At 46.7% G+C, this 18,777-nt stretch overlaps 1 protein-coding gene across 3 annotated transcripts in view; it reads left to right on the top strand.

Moving 5' to 3' along the window:
- The window catches only part of STAB2 (stabilin 2), an 88,195-nt gene that overhangs the window by 68,357 nt on the left and 1,061 nt on the right, over positions 1 to 18,777 (top strand). For all 3 annotated transcript variants that reach the window (XM_055808849.1, XM_055808848.1, XM_055808850.1), the window contains 15 exons: positions 411 to 557; positions 1,784 to 1,840; positions 2,279 to 2,402; positions 3,442 to 3,591; positions 5,395 to 5,499; positions 5,900 to 6,007; positions 7,191 to 7,384; positions 8,377 to 8,518; positions 8,873 to 9,006; positions 10,825 to 10,990; positions 11,215 to 11,321; positions 11,983 to 12,102; positions 12,879 to 13,037; positions 15,104 to 15,211; positions 17,704 to 17,832. In XM_055808849.1, coding sequence (XP_055664824.1) covers positions 411 to 557; positions 1,784 to 1,840; positions 2,279 to 2,402; positions 3,442 to 3,591; positions 5,395 to 5,499; positions 5,900 to 6,007; positions 7,191 to 7,384; positions 8,377 to 8,518; positions 8,873 to 9,006; positions 10,825 to 10,990; positions 11,215 to 11,321; positions 11,983 to 12,102; positions 12,879 to 13,037; positions 15,104 to 15,211; positions 17,704 to 17,832 — 1,950 coding nt within the window. The remainder of the gene's footprint in view (positions 1 to 410; positions 558 to 1,783; positions 1,841 to 2,278; positions 2,403 to 3,441; positions 3,592 to 5,394; positions 5,500 to 5,899; positions 6,008 to 7,190; positions 7,385 to 8,376; positions 8,519 to 8,872; positions 9,007 to 10,824; positions 10,991 to 11,214; positions 11,322 to 11,982; positions 12,103 to 12,878; positions 13,038 to 15,103; positions 15,212 to 17,703; positions 17,833 to 18,777) is intronic.

The raw sequence follows: 18,777 nt of genomic DNA, 5'->3' as shown, positions 1-18,777 counted from the left end.
GCAGGCATGCACACAGCCTGTTAAGCCAGAACAATGGCACATTTTCCTTTGCAAATGTATCAGGTCATACCTGGAGAGCATCTGCCTCTGAAAACATGACTAAGCCTAAATGTGCATAAGGTAAACCTGTGGACATAGGGCTGGCATACTCTGTCCCTCGCAGGAAAAAGGTCTGCCCATCTGCAAGGTTATAGCATTCAGCTATAGCAAGAGAGCTCCCCAAACTGGATTTCAGCCCCACAGCCGTCAACACTACTTACAGGATAGTTTGACACACCATATTGCACCAAGAGCATTCCTACAGGGGGAGGATTGTGCCCAGCTCCCATTCCAGCCCTGGATTCAGCCTGGCCCCAAGGAAGAGCGGCTCATGACTTGTCATAAACACCTCTCCCCATCCCATCCCTTAGGGCGCCCTTTTCCTGAACGACAGACAGTGCAAGATAGTGGAGCGGCAGCTGGAGTTTGACGGGGGCATCGCCTACGGCATCAACTGCCTGCTGACAGACCCCAGCCTGGGGGGACGCTGTGACAGCTTTTTCACTGTGGATTTCATGGTCAGTCTCCTTTTTCATTCCCCCACCCTGACAAAGACACAGCCCGAGGGCCAAACCCTGCTCTCACGGAGTCCAGGGCAACACTTACAGCAGCTTTAGCACTATTGAGATTGAGTCTCACCACTTCAAGCTGGCTTCATCTGCCGCCCTGGGCAGAGCTAAGGTTAAGACGCACAGCACAACACCCGAAAGACATGCAGCAGACAGCCTGAATCCACTCTAAGCAACACATGGGATAAGCAGTTTCAGTTAGACCAGCTCAGCCAGCCCTGCCCTGTTTGCAGTGAGAACAGTACCTTACAAATGCAAGCATAAATCTGAGCAAGGACAGATCTTCCTATCGTGCTTTTAAATTAGTACAAATTCACACTATGAATTTGGTCATACAGATTGCATTTGCGAAGCTCCCAGTTACAAAGGAACAGTGGTGTTGTCCCAGTGGCACAGGGTATTAAGGACACAAGACAGAGAACTGCATGGTCTGGTAGCCAGGCTCTCAGTCTCTCACATCTCTCGCTTTCACAGAAAAATCCTTTAACAGGCCTGAACAAGCACTGGTAGTGCAGAAGAAGTTTCTCCATTAACTTTGAAGGGTCCTACAAACAGGAGGCTTTGGAACTCATTTTGAAGTGGTTTCAAGACTAAATGTACTTCAGGTTTTTTCAGATATATGAAAAAATTACCTAGAAGTAAAAAAAACCTTCATGTAGTCTGTCTAAAAAAAGGTTATTGGAATTTATATTTCAATTATAAAACCAACACTTATGTGTATCCCATCTGCTCAAGTTACCTTTTGTTTCATGATTTTATTAAATGAAATTAAATAGAAATAATTTCCTTAGATCTGGCCAGCACTTCCCGAGAAGTAACCATTTCCCTCTACTTCAAATTAGACGTCCAGATCTGATGTAGCCCATGTCAATATTCATTTGAAGAATATTCACAATCTCTTCCCTGCTTGTTTAAATCCAGAGCAAAGTTTCTTCGTCCAGAACTTATATTCTGGTATCAAAACTATTTTCTTGCATTTCGTGGCACTAAATAATGTAACTAATCGTCTCTTCTTTCCCCCAAGTTTTTTATAATCTTTTTCAAGTGTCGTAAGCCTACACTCTTCTCTGTTCATACTTGCTGCTCTCATAAAACAGACCTTTTGTACATGTTAAATAGCCTTTTGTTGCCATTGTTTTAATATACTTTTTTTTCTTTTCCATTTTGTACAACAGGGGCATTGTGTTAGCTGTTTCAGTAATTCTAAATGCCCGCCGGGGACAAAACCAAAGGTAATGTATTAAAATCTTGCATTTAAGCCATCTAACCTGCTCTTTGTACTCCACACAAGCAAACTAGAATAAGCTGCTTTGAAAAAATGTAGAGAGAACCCTCAACAGTGAAAACACACAGGTGATGCTATAAAGGACAAAGCTGACACTGGGCATCGTGGCAGGGGATGTTTGTTGGGCTTGCACAGCAATCCACTGTAGTGAGTGCTTCGGCTGGCGTTGGAGCAGCCCCTCCATCCTCATTAACGGTGCTTGGCAAGTCAGGAATCAAAGAGAAGGTGGGGGCCTCACACTTGCACTCTTCGTTTTGTGTACGTCACATTTTGATTCGATGTACATCGGAGACTGTGATTTAATGGGGGAAAAACCCAAACCTCCACATAGCACTCATCTCCCTGTGTTTTCCTCCCTCTCTGTGCTGGCACATGCAATGTCCAGGAAGGGATCCACTGGTGCACGTACGAGTCCTACGGGCTGCGGAGGGGCGGCTGTCGTAGGAACTGCTCTGTGGTCATCCACACGGCCAAGTGCTGCAAGGGCTACTTTGGGCCAGACTGCCAAGGTAGGACCACCCCCCTCCCCACCACCAGCCCACGGCCACCCAAGCATGCTGCGTAGGGCCCAGCTGGCTGAACTGGGAGAGCTGGGAAAGGGGGCATCAGGAGACACCGGCTGCAGGACAGGGGAACTCGGTTGCAAAAGCTGAAGTACACAGAAAGTGTTACTGCTTTTACTCTCCAAATAATCTCTTTTTCACATTTATAGCAAGTTTTAAACTCGGTGCTAGCAGCAAACTAGGTGAATGTTATAGAGGGTAAAGACTGCCCTGCTATCACCAAGCCTAGCAAGTCAATCCATCACCAGCTAAAAGTCCTTTCAACACAGGCATCAGGTTCACACCAGTGATACCAGGACACACCAGAGACACAGCGTGTGGTTCCGCAGCCACTTGCAAGTGCACATACCTGCAGAATGAGCTCAGAAATGGTAGCTCTGAACAGCTGTGAGACAGCTTAAGCAGCTTTATCTCCAGCTGTTTGTTAGCAGACACTAACAAACTGTGTGCTCCTTCACCTGCCAGCCCCACGGGGAACAGGACTGAGGCTCTCACCAGGGCAGGGTCAGGATCTATGCTGGCAGACAGGTCCAGGAGGGACATGTACCCCTGCCAGCTTGCACAGACACATGCAGGTTGCATGCAATTTTGGCCAGCCCAGCCTGAGCCACCCTTTGGGCTCACCCCGGCAGCATGCAGGCGCATGGAGATGCACAAGCAAGGCTGGGCTTGGGCAGGGGCTGGGCAGTGCCGTTCACTGACGGGTCCGAATGAGCAAGCAGCCAGGTAACAGCACTCACAAGCCAGGGCTGGAAGGGTCCGCGACACCTTTCTGAGAGGAGCTGTAACAGCGTATCAAGGAATTTGGAGCCCAAAGCTTGCAGTCACAAGGGTCACAGCTGCTTTTACATGTCCCAGCAGGGATGCACTTACAGGCATTTCTGAGTTCAAGGATTTTCATAGAAAAATAAATAATAAACCATGACAATAAATAAAGATGCTCTTGAGCTAAAAAGCCACTTTTTTTTCTCTTTAAACCTTTCAGCTTGCCCAGGGGGGGCAGAGACCCCATGCAATAACCACGGCTCCTGCGATGATGGGTACACTGGGACAGGAGAGTGCCACTGCAACAGCGGCTTCAACGGGACTTCGTGTGAGCTGTGTTTGCCAGGCAGATATGGCTCCAGCTGCAGGCGTATGTTTGTTTCCTTTCCATATTGATGCCCATGTCAAGCCTAAACTATTTTGTCAGCATTGAGGTTTTAAGTAAACCAAGAAATACTTCCCACTTGCAACACCAGTATTCCTCCTTGGTGCCTCCTCACACAGAGGGACAGCAGAAGGTCTCAGAAGGGAGGAGAAGGCAGGGGGCAGAGGCTTACATAGCTTTCTCTGCAGGGCTCCTCCTAGTCTTATATGGTACATAAGTAACAGGGAACAGAGGCAGAGCCTCCATCAACAAGTGTTTTTGGCTACAGCATAGCTTTCTCCCCTATCTCCATAAATTTTAAGACAACATTTTAGCAATGTGGTTCCTCAAGGACTGCAGGAAGACAAGGCCGTGCACTACTTCTGCAGAAAAGAAAAAGGATGCTAAGATGAAGACAGCTTGTGAAAAGGGACAGCAGCCAAGAATTGCTCACATAATCCACTTCACTGTAGTTTTAAATATCAACTAGGCAGAAGCAGGATCAATATCACCCTTTAAACCTAAAGGTTTTCCCAACTTAAAGCCTTCAGATGGGAAGCTACAACATTAACCCTTCCATCCTAACTGTGTGCAGCTGTAGCGCCCATGAGGCACATGATGGGGGATTATAGGCTAGGTACCTTTGGAGTGTAGGCAAAACAAGCCTAGACATCAATGCTCAGGATTATACCTACGTACAATTTATCCATTTCATAGCACACCATAGCATAAACTGTGTCAGCTGCTAGTTTGAAACCCACATCATGGTATCTAACAGGAAAATAGTTTAATAGTCCCTTCTTTTTGATGTATGTCAGCCAAAAATTAGATAACAAGGTTAAATGAAATAAAGCCATCAGGTGAAGCTCCTTTTCACCAGGACAGGTTTTCACAGAACCAGTTCCACCAATCCCACATCATTTTCCTCTTTAAACAGCAATATTTCAGGAGTAGAGACAGAGTGAGAAAGGATACTACCTCATTACATTAAAAACAGAAAGCCATCGATAATTCCTTAGAAAGAACTAATCATGAAACTCATTGCATGGTCCAGAGGCGGGGGAATCACACACAGATTAAATCAGACCCTCATGCCTCAGCTTGCAGGGCACAATATGTAACACCCCATATATAAAATGAATCCTGAAGGTTTTAACCATAAAAATACCTAAAAGCTTAAAAAAAAAACATTACAGATAACTTACCCATGTTTTACAGCAAAGCTCAGCTCACTAACCTCTTATGTGGTTTCCTTACTCAGATCTTCTTCCACACACCCTACTTGTCCCTGGCTTCCCCACACCTAGCAGCTGCTGCACATTAGGACAGGATCAGGCTGGGTCTTCAGCTCAGCCATTAACCCCTTCCTGCCACAGTCCTTTGTGAAGTTTGCTACTCTACCACAATGCAGATCAATACTCATTTTCATTTTCAGAGACACATTGAACTAATGCCAGTTATAAAATCATAGGACCACAGGATAATTGAGGCTGGAAGGGGCTTCAGGATGTGCCTAGTGCAACCCCCTGCTCAAAGCAGGGTCAGCCCTGAGCTCAAACCGGGTTATTCAGGATTTATCCTGCCAGGGCTTGCACATCTCCAAGGATGGAGGCTGCCCAACCACTTTAGACAGTCTGGTCATCTGCTTGGCTGGCCTCATGGGGAAACCCCATGTGGTTAGACTTATTTAAAATATTGCTGGATAATACTGTGTCTAAACTGATGGTCTAGGTGATGTTTCAGTAGAGAAAGATTTTCCCCTTCCCCAAGAGCAGCTCTGTAAGTGATCCTTTTGCATTCCTTTTGCAGCCTGTGAGTGCAAGACCAATGGGCAGTGTGATGAAGGATATTCGGGAACGGGACGATGTTTCTGTGAAACAGGATGGACTGGCCGGCTGTGTGAAACCAAGCTAGGTCTCTGCCTCCTCTCACTGCACTCTGTCACTTGGAGCCATGGGTTGAAAGCACTTGCAAGCCAACAGGGGGGTTGCATAGAGAAGAAAGAGAAAGGGTTAATAACACCAGAAACCCTCAAAGGATACTAAAGGACTTTGCTCTGGACTGAGAACAAGTCCCATTACACACCTCCTCCATCTCCTCCTTCGTGAAATGGGGACATGAGTGCCTACCTCCCCTGTGGAGGGGCTTCGGGCTATGTGAGGGAAGATGTCATGCAAGAGTTAAGCAGTCAACAAAATATTCTCACAGGTTTTCCAGATAGCAAGACTGATATGAGGGCTTTTCTTTCTGCACAAAACAAGGGCGTTGCAATATAAATAGCACCTTCATCCCAGCTGTTCTGCCTTCCCCACAGCTCTGCCACCCGCATGTTCCCCGAGCTGCTCCGCCAACGCTGTCTGCACTGAGAACAACACGTGTCAGTGCAAGCCATTTTACAACGGGGATGGGATCATGTGCACAGGTGGGTTCCCCCTCCCCCCACAGCCTGCCACCAGAAAGCAGGTTGTCGCCTCTTGCGCATGCACACGCATGCAGCTTCTGTCCCATATGAAACGCTGGCTATCAAACTGAAATGCTTCCACAGAGCAGCAAAAGAAACAACTTTAGGATATGTACAGATCAGGTGCTTTGAAGCCGGTGGCTGACTTCACCAGGCTTCACAGAGCAGGAGTAGCAGCAAGAAAGGCGCTTCTGTTCAGCAGCTGGTTTGGAGGCAGCAGGGTTTTAAGCAAGGTTTCCCTGACAGGATTTTCTTTGATGATCTTAGGCAAGGCAGTTCCCTGGAGCACACCTGCAGAAACATTCTTTCTCAGCCAGGTCTCTTGTGTCCTCCAAAGTCACCCTGGCCAGAAGCCTGCAGGGTGGTGCCCTATCTCTTAAATTAAAGGCATCCTGACAAGGGCTTTAAAGCCCTAAAGGATAGCCTCCACACAAGGTCAGGAATGCCTCAGGAAACTGAAACAGGTTTTTGTCCCAAACAAATTTTCTAGCATTTTTAGCGTGCCTTAACGTAGAGGAATTATAGAGGACTGTATGAAAAGGTTATTTGTAAAAAGTTTGTGATGATTGGTAAAAACATGAGGTATGACATGTTAAAAAGAAAAAAAAAAAAGGAGGGGAATTGTAGAGGAATGAAGCTGGGTTAATTAATATTGATAACATACAGCTGTGGGCTGGCTTCAGGGGCGGAGGGTTGGCTGATGTAGACAAGGTGCAGCTGTTGCTGGTTCTGTTAAGGGGTTGGGCAGCCAACGACAAGAGAGCAGCCGAGGGAGAAGCAGAGAGAAGAGTAAGTGAGGGTGTCCTAGATGAGGAGAGACTAGGAGAAGGCAGCAGAGGGACTGGCATGAAGACTATGCTGGTATGTGATGGTAAAAGATCTTGTTGCAGCTGGTAGTTTGGAGAGTGCTGTGACAACTGGAGTAAGTACCGAGTCGGATGGAGGGGGAGCAGTGTGGTCTGGCCTCTGGAGGAAGGAGATACAGCACAGACAGTAGAATATGACCAACGGTAAAGCCTTATTGCAGCCTACTTGTTTGATTGTGCTGCAACACCTTGAAAACACTGGAGATTGTTTGTCCCTCTATGAAGAACATCCTCTGTAAGAGCAGACTTTACTCACCTGTTTTCTTTTCCCCGTACAGCTGCAGACCTTTGCAAACAAAACAACGGGGGGTGCCACAAGGCAGCCGAATGCACGCAACTTGAGGTGAAAGTCTTCTGTAGCTGCCAGAAAGGATACAAAGGAGATGGCTTTACATGCCTTCCAATAAATCCTTGTGCTGATGGGTTCAACGGAGGCTGCCACGAGCATGCCATTTGCACTGTCGTAGGACCCGTAAGTTGAATGATTTCAGTCACCAGCAGGGAAGTCCAAGGTATTTCTTCCTGGTGCCAGCAAAAGTCTTTTCTCTGGCTGGATCACATTCCATGCCTCTCAAAGTCCCAGTTTTACAAAACAATCTTTACATAGCTCTAGCCTTCATTCCACATCAGTTTGGTATCCTGAGGGGTGACAGTTTGACATCTGTTCTCTAGGGAAAGGGGTACTACAGCAGGTGGGATATCTTACACCTGTAGTTTTTCTGTCCCTTTCTTAGCTCTCCCTGAGTGGATATCCATATTTGCAATAGGAGTTTGTTGGACCAAAACTAAACATATTTTGGTCACTAAACCTAGGGACAGCTGGGAGAATAGTGTCACTTGTTGGTTGGCCAGACTCGGCTTAAAAAGCTCTGCAGCCACGTAATACAAAATCCTTGGCCCACACGATCTAGCATTTGTCCTAGTGCTTTCAGGATCACCTGTCTGTTCCATTTTGGTGGCTTGCCTGATGTGTCTTCCAGGGGCTATCCAGAAAAGCCTTGCTGCTAATTTGTTCCAGCTACCAACCATCACAATCCCTGGATGTCACCAGCTCCAGCTGGGTTTACAGTTCTCATTTTATTACTATCAGTGGGCTGTTAAATTCTTTTCATGCTTCCATGCTCAGTCATTTAAATATAATTTTGATAGGTTTGCCATCCATTTTTGTTAATTAAGTGTCATATAATTCTCCAGTGCATGTTATTAGCTTTGTGGATGGAATTATGCTTTGGTATTAATTCAGCAAAGCACCCAAGTGCATGTGTAAATGTTTTGCTTAGAGGAATAAATGTCAGTGCCAGTTTGTGGTCTGTTGAATCACAGTTGTCAGTAGCAACTTTCCTGTTTGTGCGTTCCTGGCTATATCAACCAAAATTTTTCCAATAGGTCAGAATGTTGCTCAAAATACCACTTTTATGTCAGCTAAGTACTCGGCCTGGCCTTTTTTATTCTCTTTCTGACCAGGACAAACGCAAGTGCGAATGTAAAAATAACTACATTGGTGATGGGCTGAACTGCTCAGTGATGCAGCTCCCTCTCGACCGCTGCTTGCAAGACAACGGGCAGTGCCACCCCGACGCTGACTGCGCCGATCTCCACTTCCAAGGTGAGGATGGCACACCCATGCACGCCATGGGACAGGGACATCCTCATCCCTGTGCCGCTGCGCTGAAGCCAGTGGCCAGGATCCCTGTCTGTAAGCTCACTCAGTCTTCTACCTATGTCCCCTCGAAACAAGGAAACAAGAAGATTAAAGTTAGACCGTGTGCTTACATGCTTTGCAACACCAGACTTGTGAAGCAACAGATGAGGGCATTCCAGGTGGGAATGTTACCCCTAAGGGATCAATCTGTCCTAACTATCTTTCATAAAATTCATGAGTTTTTGTACGGCACAGTTGACTCTGCATCCAGACATGGAAACCTCTTCAAGAAGAGCTGGTTCTTCTCTCTCTTTGCAGATACCACGGTTGGGGTTTTCCACTTACGGTCCCCACAAGGACAGTACAAAATGAGTTATGAGAAGGCAAAGGAGGCCTGTGCCAACGAGTCAGCCACCATCGCTACGTATAACCAGCTGCTGTATGCGCAGAAGGTGAGGCAGCTTCACGGTGGGAGGAGATCCCCAGAGCTGGCCTAGCCGCGGCGTAAATGGGGAGGGAGGAGCAAGGGGGCTGCTCTGTGCTAATAAGGTTCCTTTTCCTTCCTTTCCTCCCCCATGACACAGGGTATATTTGGCTGGGAACAGTTTTCAGACTGTATTTGTTTCATGCCTGCTCATACAGCACTGAAAACAGCGGCCGAGTTCTTGTTTCCAGTAATAGTGGCATGAGATGGTAGTGTCAGACTTAGAGTGTTTCAATGGGGGTTTTACTTATTAGCACTTCTTAAAGAAATGTAAACTTCTGAATTATAGATATATATATATATTTTAGTGTAAGGTTCCAGGAATCTTTTCCCTAAATGTTGTTAAGTTAGAATACCCATTTCCATATTCTTTTCCTTGAGGGTGTTACAGACAATGTATGGCTGGTGCCAGTGGGATGAGCATCGCTCCTTGGGTTTGTAAAACTTGTTTTAGAAGAGTTGGTCAGACTGACTGTGCCTCTCTGGCTCCTTCCATCGGTGAAAGGAAGAAAGATGCCCACCATTTAGAGACACCTTTAGCAAAATGTGAGGGATGGGCTACAGCCAGCACATAAGGCTCCTTCTGCTGCCCAAGGAGATACAGATTGCAGCCAGAGCTGCATGTCCCCTGTGCTTTGTAGTCTAAATATTTCACCCGAATCATAGAATTGTAGAATCATTTAGGTTAGAAAAGATCTTAAAGATCAAGTCCAACCGTTAACCCAAGACTGCTAAGTCCACCACTAAACCATGCTTCTAAGCACCACTTCTACAAGTTTTTTGAATGCTTCCAGGGATGGTGACTCCACCATGTGCCTGGGCAGCCTGTTCCAATGCTTGATAACCGTTTCGGTGAAAAAATTTTTCCTAATATCCTAAACCTGCCCTGGTGCAACCTGAAGCCACTTCCTCTTGTCTTATTGCTTGTTACCTGGGAGAAGACACCTACCCCCACCTTGTCTACAACCTCCCTTCAGGCAGTTGTAGAAAGCAGTAAGGTCTCCCCTGAACATCCTTTTCTCCAGGCTAAACAACCCCAGTTTCCACAGCTGCTCCTCATAACGCTTGTGTTCTAGATCCTTCACCAGCTCCCTTGCTCTTCTCTGGACATGCTCCAGCACCTCAGTGTTTGTCCTGTAGTGAGGGGCCCAAAACTGGACACGGTATTCAAGGTGCAGCCTCACCAGAGCCAAGTACAGGGGGACAATCACTTCCCTAGTCCTTCTGGCCACACTAGTTCTGATACAAGCCAGGATGCTGTTGGCCTTTTTGACCACCTGGGCACACTGCTGGCTCACGTTCAGCCGGCTGTTGGCTGGCACCCCCAGGTCCTTTTCCTCCAGACAGCAAAGTCAAGCAGTGGGGCTGCCTCCAGCACGCCTGGGGACTTATTTTCTGTGTTGAGCTGCTTTGTCAACCCTTCCCACACTGACAAAAGGTGAGCTGGCACACAATGATATTGTACATCCCTTTTGGCTTTCACGCTCACCTCCGATCCTGCCTGGTTTGGGGTCAGGGAAGCTTTTCCCAGGAAAGGCTCCTTTGGTCCATACGAGGAGCCGCTGACTTTCAGAGCAGCCCCTGCCTCCCCATCCCCTTGGCGCAGAGCTCCACCCAGGGCAGGCTGCAGGACTGACAGACGGACAGAGCCCCCTCAGCAAGCGTGCTGGCAGGTTGGGTGCTGCCTGAGCACCCAGGGGGGTTGTTCATTTCATCTGCAGCACATCAGCCCCACCACGCAGCTCTTCACCCTGTGTTTTTCCCCTTACGGCTGTGCTGACTGCAGGCGAGGTACCACCTGTGCGCTGCCGGCTGGCTAGACGGTGAGAGAGTGGGCTACCCGACTGCCTTCTCCTCCCCAAACTGCGGCTCCGGGTATGTCGGCATTGTGGACTATGGGAGAAGAGTCAACCTGAGTGAAACCTGGGATGTCTTCTGCTACAGGGAGAAAGGTAAGAGGGTCCTTTGCTGCATCCCTCTACGCAAAGGGGAGCAGCATCCCTGATATTGGTTCCTTTGGTCAGCCACAGGCTCCTAGATAAAACCTGCAAGAGACTCTGTCCCTCTTAACTTTAAAAAAATAATAACCTGTTGCCTGCAAGTTGTTTTTCAGCAGCCTAAAGCCTTCTCAAAAAGGGCATCTGTCCATGAAACTGTCTGTGTTTGTACCTTCCAGAGGTGAACTGCACCTGCAAGCCAGGCTACGTGGGGGACGGCTTCTCCTGCAGCGGGAACTTGCTGCAAGTGCTGATGTCCTTCCCAACGCTGACAAACTTCTTGTCGGTACGGCCCACGGCTGGCACGATGCTGGGGCGAGTGAGCAGAGCGAAGCAAGTTCTGCCGCTGGGGTGTATCTCAGTGTTTGCTTTATTAGCACAGCAAGCACAGGTAACAACAACACACTAGCAAAGCGAGGTGGAGTGATCTAAATGTGCACCGTCAAAATCAGAACATAGGTGGGTTTTTTTGTTGGTGGTGCTTTTAATTATTGGCTCCAAAGAGGTTGCAGATTTCTAAAATTCATTTGGAAATAAAATGCTGCTGCAGGTTTAGCTTAAAGGAGATTCTGTGCACAACTGCTCCCAGCTTTTTAAGCATCACAAGAATGCGGTGCTTTGTAACTTTATAGAATTGCTGCTGGGGAAAGGCAAAACATTAAAACGGTCCTTTTCTTGCCACGACTCAGAAAGGCATTATATGTATAAGCAGCCTCACAGACAACAAGGGCCCACCTCCTGAAAGTCAATTTAAGATATGCTCATCAAATCAGCAGCTAAAACTGGGTTTTGAATATGAACTTCTTCTGTAATGTCACTCCAGAGCTGCTTCATGGCTAATAACAGAAAGCTTCTTTGTCATTATTTATATAGTGTCAACTTTTCAGCTCCCCATACAGGAGCACACAACTGTTCTTTATTAAAAGCTGGATTTTGTTTCTGCCTAGGACATCATGGCTTACTCCAACAGCTCTAGGAAGGGGAGAGATTTCCTGCGGTACCTCATGGACCTGTCAGTGCATGCCACTCTCTTTGCTCCAAATGATAGCGGGTTAAGGGAAAATGAGGTCCGGCTTTTTTTTTCTTTTTCCTTTCGTCATTTTAATAACACCTTTTAAACAGACATTATGGGTTTCTGTATCCTTGTGAAATTTAGGTTTAAAAAAGAATAATCTTAGTATTACATGACTTCTGTGTAACCCCGCATAGTTTAAACTGTTCTTCTGAAAGAGGCGAGTTCATCGCTTCCATCTCACTTCCACAGCTGCGAGTGCAAGGTTATCGAGTGTACAAAGCACTACAGAGTTTTCCATCGGGGATTTTAGTTATGCAGTTACAAAGGAGTCTGCCTGAGATGAAGTCTGTTCTGGCTTATTAACATCAAGCACAGTTATTTGAAGAAAGCTGTGCACAGCTTTGGTATTTCCCACAAATACATTAAAGGCATCTGTTCCTAGCTTCGCTTCTATGCTCATCCCTTTTTTCTTTCCTTCAATCAAATATTGACTCCAACAATTTGCATGGGTTTATGCCCTGGCTTGCATCATCAAGCTGTTTGGAGAATCTCTGAGGCTCATCACTTCAGGTCATCATACAAAAATGTAAAGTCCTTTGTCCCACCAGAAAAAAAGTACTGCCTGCTGTGGGCAGCCATCAGAGGCCAGCAGGGACAGAAGATCCCACTGTCTGCATCCACCTCTATGGGGTAGCCTCTACCCCATATTGCACTTGCTGCAGCATTAATAGCAAAGGGGGAAGAAGTTTACAGGCACTTATACTACTGATAAAGCCAGAGGATTAATAAGATCAGCTAACATTCCATGCATTTTGCTCTCATTTGCAGACACTTTCTGGGCGAGACATCGAGTATCATTTATCTAATGCCAGCATAATGTTTTATGAGGACTTGACCAATGGAACCACTCTTCTAACTCGTCTAGGGGAAAAACTCCTCATTACAAACACCAAGGGCCAGGAACATCAGGCCCCCACCTCTGAACAGGTACCTTTTTAACAAACCTCTCATCTCTGCTTTTCCCTGCCTTATGCTATACCCTATAACTGGGTGACACACTGATCTGGAGAGCAATTCGGTAAGGTTATAGCGGGCAGCAATGAGAGGCTGAATGCTGACTTCAGAAGGGTCCTTCCTGCCCAGAGGCTGCAGGATAGCAGCTGGCAAAATTCACATTTACACATTTGCAAATGGCCAAGATCTGACCTGCAGAACTCGAAGGAAGCTGTTCAGGTGGCCTGCAGGAAGGGTGGGATGGGGATACAGCCATCATTCAACCTTCTCCCAGCCTGGCAGGATTATGGGAGATGGCAGTGAAATAGGAGAAAAGGTGAGAGCAGCAGATTATCATTAAAGAAAGGTGCTGGAATTTGTAAAATTTCTTGTTAACTTTCTGGGAGAGGTAGGAGGTGCTAGCACAGCCTTTCTCAGAGCAAAAGCTGACAGAACAGTGGTTTGCAATTTTTATTACTATTTCAGTTGTTTTAAAATGCAAAAATTGGTATCCTTTTTGCAAATTGAAAGCATCCTTTGACATTTTAGGGGAATGTACCCTTTGAAAACACACCCAACCTCTCATTTTTCGTTAAGGAAATACTCACTGCCTAAGCCTTTCACATGACCTCTGTGACAGCAACACCTTGAGACTGAGGTTGGGACTCTGCTGCAGGTGATGTGGTGTAGTTGAATGCAAAAATAAGAAACCTGCATCTGTGGGCTTGCAGGACCCAAGGAAAGTTGAGTGCCCAACATGCCACCTGTGTGTGTGGAGGGGGCAGGGATTTTCACAGACACCAACAAGAAAATAGATGCTGCGGGAAGAAGCACACAAATGACTCATTTGCTGCCTTTGCTCCTTTCCTCCTTCCCCCTTCAGGTGAAACTCTTAACATGAAAACTACTTGTATATTTTTAAAACCACCCTATACTGCAAATCCAGTAATCACATTATTAAAGTATATCCTCATGAGAGATTGGGTGCATCAGCACAAGGCTTGCCTGTCTCACTCACCAGCATGCCAGGAGCTCTTTTGGATCACTTTGATATAATCTTTGAGTTAGAACACATTCTTTTTTTAAAAAATCCTGCTTGTTTCACAACTAGCAAGCCCTCTGTTCCCCTGGCTGCAGCAAAGCTTGGCAGGGTGTCAGGGTGGGAAGGAGAGGCGACAGCCATATCCCAGCACATCAGGTCAGAGAACACAGGGGTGAGGGAGAAGGGAGGACATGGGGTCACATCCACACCACTTTGTGGTGCACCACAGCTGAGCCCTTTCCTCCCTGGGCGCAGAAATTCACTGAGTGCTCCAGCAGCAACAAACCACCTCATACCAGGGGCAAGAGCAGGCAGCAGCTCCTGGTTCTGCTCACAGAGGAGAAACCATTCTACTAGGATGCAACCTAAAGCAGAGTTTACAGTAGCATAGCTATCACGGAACCCATGCTCCCAAAACAAGACTCAGGACCAGCCCAAAGCAGTCAAGGACTCCCATTACCAGCAGAATTTAGAGAAGTGTTGTGGTGGCAATGATGGATTCTGTCCCTCTCCATTCATGATAAGCTGCCAAATGGGACCATATCCCAGCTCACAGATGCTATGCCACCAAATAAACCATGGGCAGCAGCTCCTCATCAGTGCTGACCCAGCTCTCAAGCCAGCAAACAGTGCAAGTGGCATCCTCAGCACAGAAAGCAGCAGTGATGGAGACAGACTGCAGGCAGCCTGGCACTTGGGAGTAACAGCACTCCTGGGCAGAGCCTGGCAATGGCACAAACATCACAAATGCCTTTATTTTAAAATATATATTAAAAAAAAAGTATAAATAAATGCCTGAAGGCAATATGCAGGTAACAATGATGGCTTCTTCATGCACAGGAGAGCCATGAGCAGTCTGGGGCCATCTCAGGCTGATGTCCAGGGAGGCAGCAGTGTAAGCCCCCATGTGAATTCTCTCTGCGTCAGTAACTGAGGTGCAGAAATAGTCTCAAGGTTTATTTCAGTCCCAAAGGGAGGAGGGTCAAGGCTCAGTTCTTGTTGCTTTTTTTCCTGGTAGAGCGAGATCAGATATGTGGATGGGACTCCTATTGTTCAGTGGGATATAATCGCTTCCAATGGGATAATCCATGTCATTTCAGAGCCTTTAAAGGCTCCACCAGCACCTGTAAGTACACAGGGACTTGTTTGTTTGGTTTTGGGTGGTGGGAGGGGGCCATGACTTGTGTCATCCCAAACTCATTGCTGGCATTCATATATTCCTCTAGTTTCTCTCACGCATATGCAATTTCAGTTTAAAAAGTTATGTTGAAGGAAAATTACAAGTTGAGAACAAGACACCAGTGACGCTTGTTCAAAATGCTTCTGTCTGAACAAGTTCTTCCCACATTTTTTTTATATATATATTTATATAAATAAAATAAAACTCCATTTTATAAACAGAGCTCATTTTTGTAATGGAGGTTTTATAAAGCTCTGTTTCAGTTCTTCCAATAAAATCTTTCAAGCTTCTAAGGAAATTTTTTTACTCTTGGCTTTCTGTTCATTCCTATCCAAAAGGACAAGGTGTTTTGAAAATAGATATTTTTTGCCTGCGTGAATTCCTGCAATGATCCCAGTTATCCAATTATCTCTCCCATTAGAAAGACCAAAGCAAACAGTGCGTGGCAGAAGAAAGGATGCCATCCTTTCCTTGGGGGCAAGCCGAGTTAGCAGCTGCACTGCTTCAAGCTGCAATCAGAATGGTACAGGGCCCAGCAGCAGGGAGGCAGGAACATAATTCTGTTTAATTCCTACCAGCAAAGCTTACTGCATTGTATGAGAAGGAGGAAAAACATTTTGTCCACCTGCAGTGCAACCGCGATATTTCACAGAAGCGATCCCTGCTGCCCCCGGGAGAGATGTGCACCAAGCACCTTTTTTGCCAGCACAAAATATTTTCTTTAACAAAGTTAAGTGTTCAGCTGTGTGGTGTTAGCACTCCCCAGCTCTGTTCCACGCAGGGTACTCTGTGACAGCCCAACACAGGCTCCAGCTGACCTTGCAAGACCACCTACTACTTCCTTAATCTGAAAAACCTCCCTTCCGTCAGGGTAACTCATTCTGATCCTTCCCTCTGTGCACGGGAGGGGCCTCATGTTCACAGCCCATCCACCCCAGCTCCAATTTTGGAAGTCGCTAACCAGCCACCTCCTCAGTCCACAAGATTAATCCTACTGATACCCCATTTCTCACCTTCATTTTGTTCTGAGCAATCCTTTCTCCTTTACAAACCAGCCTTCTCGTTCCTAGAAGCTTGGTAATACGCCTGCACAGTCTCGGTTCACAAAAATCCCTTGCAGCCTACAATTCTCAGAAGTAGGAAATGACACACTTGGGTAAAAGCATAATTACTGCCTGAAAATGATTCAAAATAATAGGCAGTATCTGTCAGTCTACAGCAGCGTGATATTATAATCTCTAAAATAGCTTTCACCTGCTAGAGGACAACTAAATATTTTCTAATAATTAGCTGTCCAGCTGCACCCTGTAAATTACTTTGTTTTCTAAAAAAATAAGTGAAGAGAGCTTATCTATTAAGACAACAATGTGATTATTTTTGCCAATAATTAGTTTTCTAGGCAGGAGGCCACAGAGTTAAGCCATCACATGAAAAAGCAAGAATAGCAGCACCTTCTACCCATTTCCAGACTTCTCACCTCCCAGACTGCCAACAAGAACCATGGGCTTTGGGATGCTGCAGCCCGAGTGGCTGCATGCCCTGGGATGCCAGAAATTTGTCACCCTCAAGCTGACAGTCACCTTTATATGACATCCATCTGTCAGGCCACCGACCTGCAGAAGGCAAGGCAAAGCAAAGCCAGAGTCTGGAGGCGTTTCTCCCCTTTAGATTAAATCCAGATCACATGAGAATTTCTTTCGGTCCTTTGCCTACGTATTTATTATTTAGAAAATATTGTATACAGTTACTTGGATTGGCACTTACCTGCTTGGCCGAAGAATGATTTCGGGTTCAAGGCATTGCATGTGCTGAGGCAAAAGGACCTGCAGCGGGCGGGCAGGCGCTGGGTGGCCGGCAGAGCCCAGCCCCGCACACCCTCCGCACGGGCTGGCAGCCCCTCTCCCCAGCGATGAGATGGGCCTCAGCGCAGATGCAGTTCGGTTTGAACCCTGGTAAGCTGAGCTCAGAGGATGGTATGGCTGCTGATGGCTGGCAATAACCAACACCCCCCGGGTGCACAAAGCAGAGGGGAATGAGCTGGAACCCCTGCAGAGCCCTCTGGGGTTCATACCACAGGTTTCCGAAGCTGCTTAAAGGCATTTGGTGCCCATTTCTCCTCCTCAGGCCAGTGAGGTTTCAGCCTCATCGTAGCCTCTATTGCTGCTTCGAAAAACCTGACCAGAAAAGATCATGCAGGCATGTTCCGTAATTTCAAAAACATAAGACAAACACTGTACTAGAAGCAGTGTCCAGTACCCACAATGTAGTCACTACCAAAAGGCCGCACTTGGCCGTCTCTAGGGTACACGTACAAGGAAACGGGAGCACAGAAACCGTTGAGGACTAGGGCGTATCTTAAAGGGGCGCTGCGTGTGCTCCAGCGCTGCAAGGTGACCAGCCACCACACGTAGGTCGCTCACCGTCTCTCTTGCTTCCAGGCTCCTCTCCACACCGGTGCCGGGACAGGAATATTCTTTGGCATCTGCCTAGTTACTGGAATTGTGGCTTTTATTGGATATTCTTACCTCAGGTTCAAGAAGAGAAACACAGGCTTCCAGCACTTCAAGGTAGGTGGCAAACAGGAATGCAAAGCATGGCGGCAGCGCTTCCCCAGACCCACCACACCTCCCAAACTTACAGCCTCCTGCTTCTCCTTGCATTTTAGTAAGCTAGAAACACTCCCAATCACTTCCCACTCGAACTGTTCACGCTGAGACACAGAAAAAGTGGAGATGGCTCACACACTTCTCTTGGGCACAAGCTTACATTTGCCTGCTGCTCCCCCAGACCTCTCCCTCCAGGGCGCCCGATGGGCTCCTGCTCTCACAGATGCTTCCAAAACCAAGGACTGGCCAAAAGCCTGTTTAACTACATAGCATCAGTACAGAAGACTTTGCTCCCCCAGAAAGTTCACCTTTAGGGAAGCAGGTAATTAGCCACTGAAAGGACACCTGTTCTCTTCCTCCTCCTCCATTACATTGCTAATGATTTTGCTACTCCGGAGGTTGAAAAGTTTGATAGGGAAAAGGCCAGATTCCAAAGAGAAGCAAATTGAAATGACCGCAGAATTGAAAAGTGCAGATTTTTATACTGATGCACTCTCATGCTTGCTTTCTCTTCACTAACTCAGCTAGCCTCATGCAGCATCACGATGATGCGAAACCAGCCAGCAACAGCCAAGCTACTCAGAGGGGTGACAAAAAAAAAAGTTACAAAATACACAAGAATCAATCCAAAAGAAAGTCTACCTAGAAGTAACCAGAAATCCCTTCCTATTTGAGCCCCTGCATGTAATGGGAATCGTCTTCTAGAAACAAAACACAGGAGTCATGAGCCAGGGGGAACACTTGTATTTTTATGTAGTTGCAATGAACATCCTCAGGACAACCAAGTACCTTTCACCCCAGGCACAACACCATGGCAACACCTTCTCTCCCCATCTTTGCTGAGGCTTAAAAATAATAAGGGAGAGGGCGAAAAAAAGATACCAGTGTTAAGCAACCTGAGATAAT

This window comes from Falco peregrinus, chromosome 6 (genome assembly GCF_023634155.1).
Source record: "Falco peregrinus isolate bFalPer1 chromosome 6, bFalPer1.pri, whole genome shotgun sequence".
In the NCBI taxonomy this organism is placed as follows: Eukaryota; Metazoa; Chordata; class Aves; order Falconiformes; family Falconidae; genus Falco; species Falco peregrinus.
The sequence above is the reverse complement of the archived record's forward strand: the minus strand, read 5'-3'. Positions and strand labels throughout refer to the sequence as shown.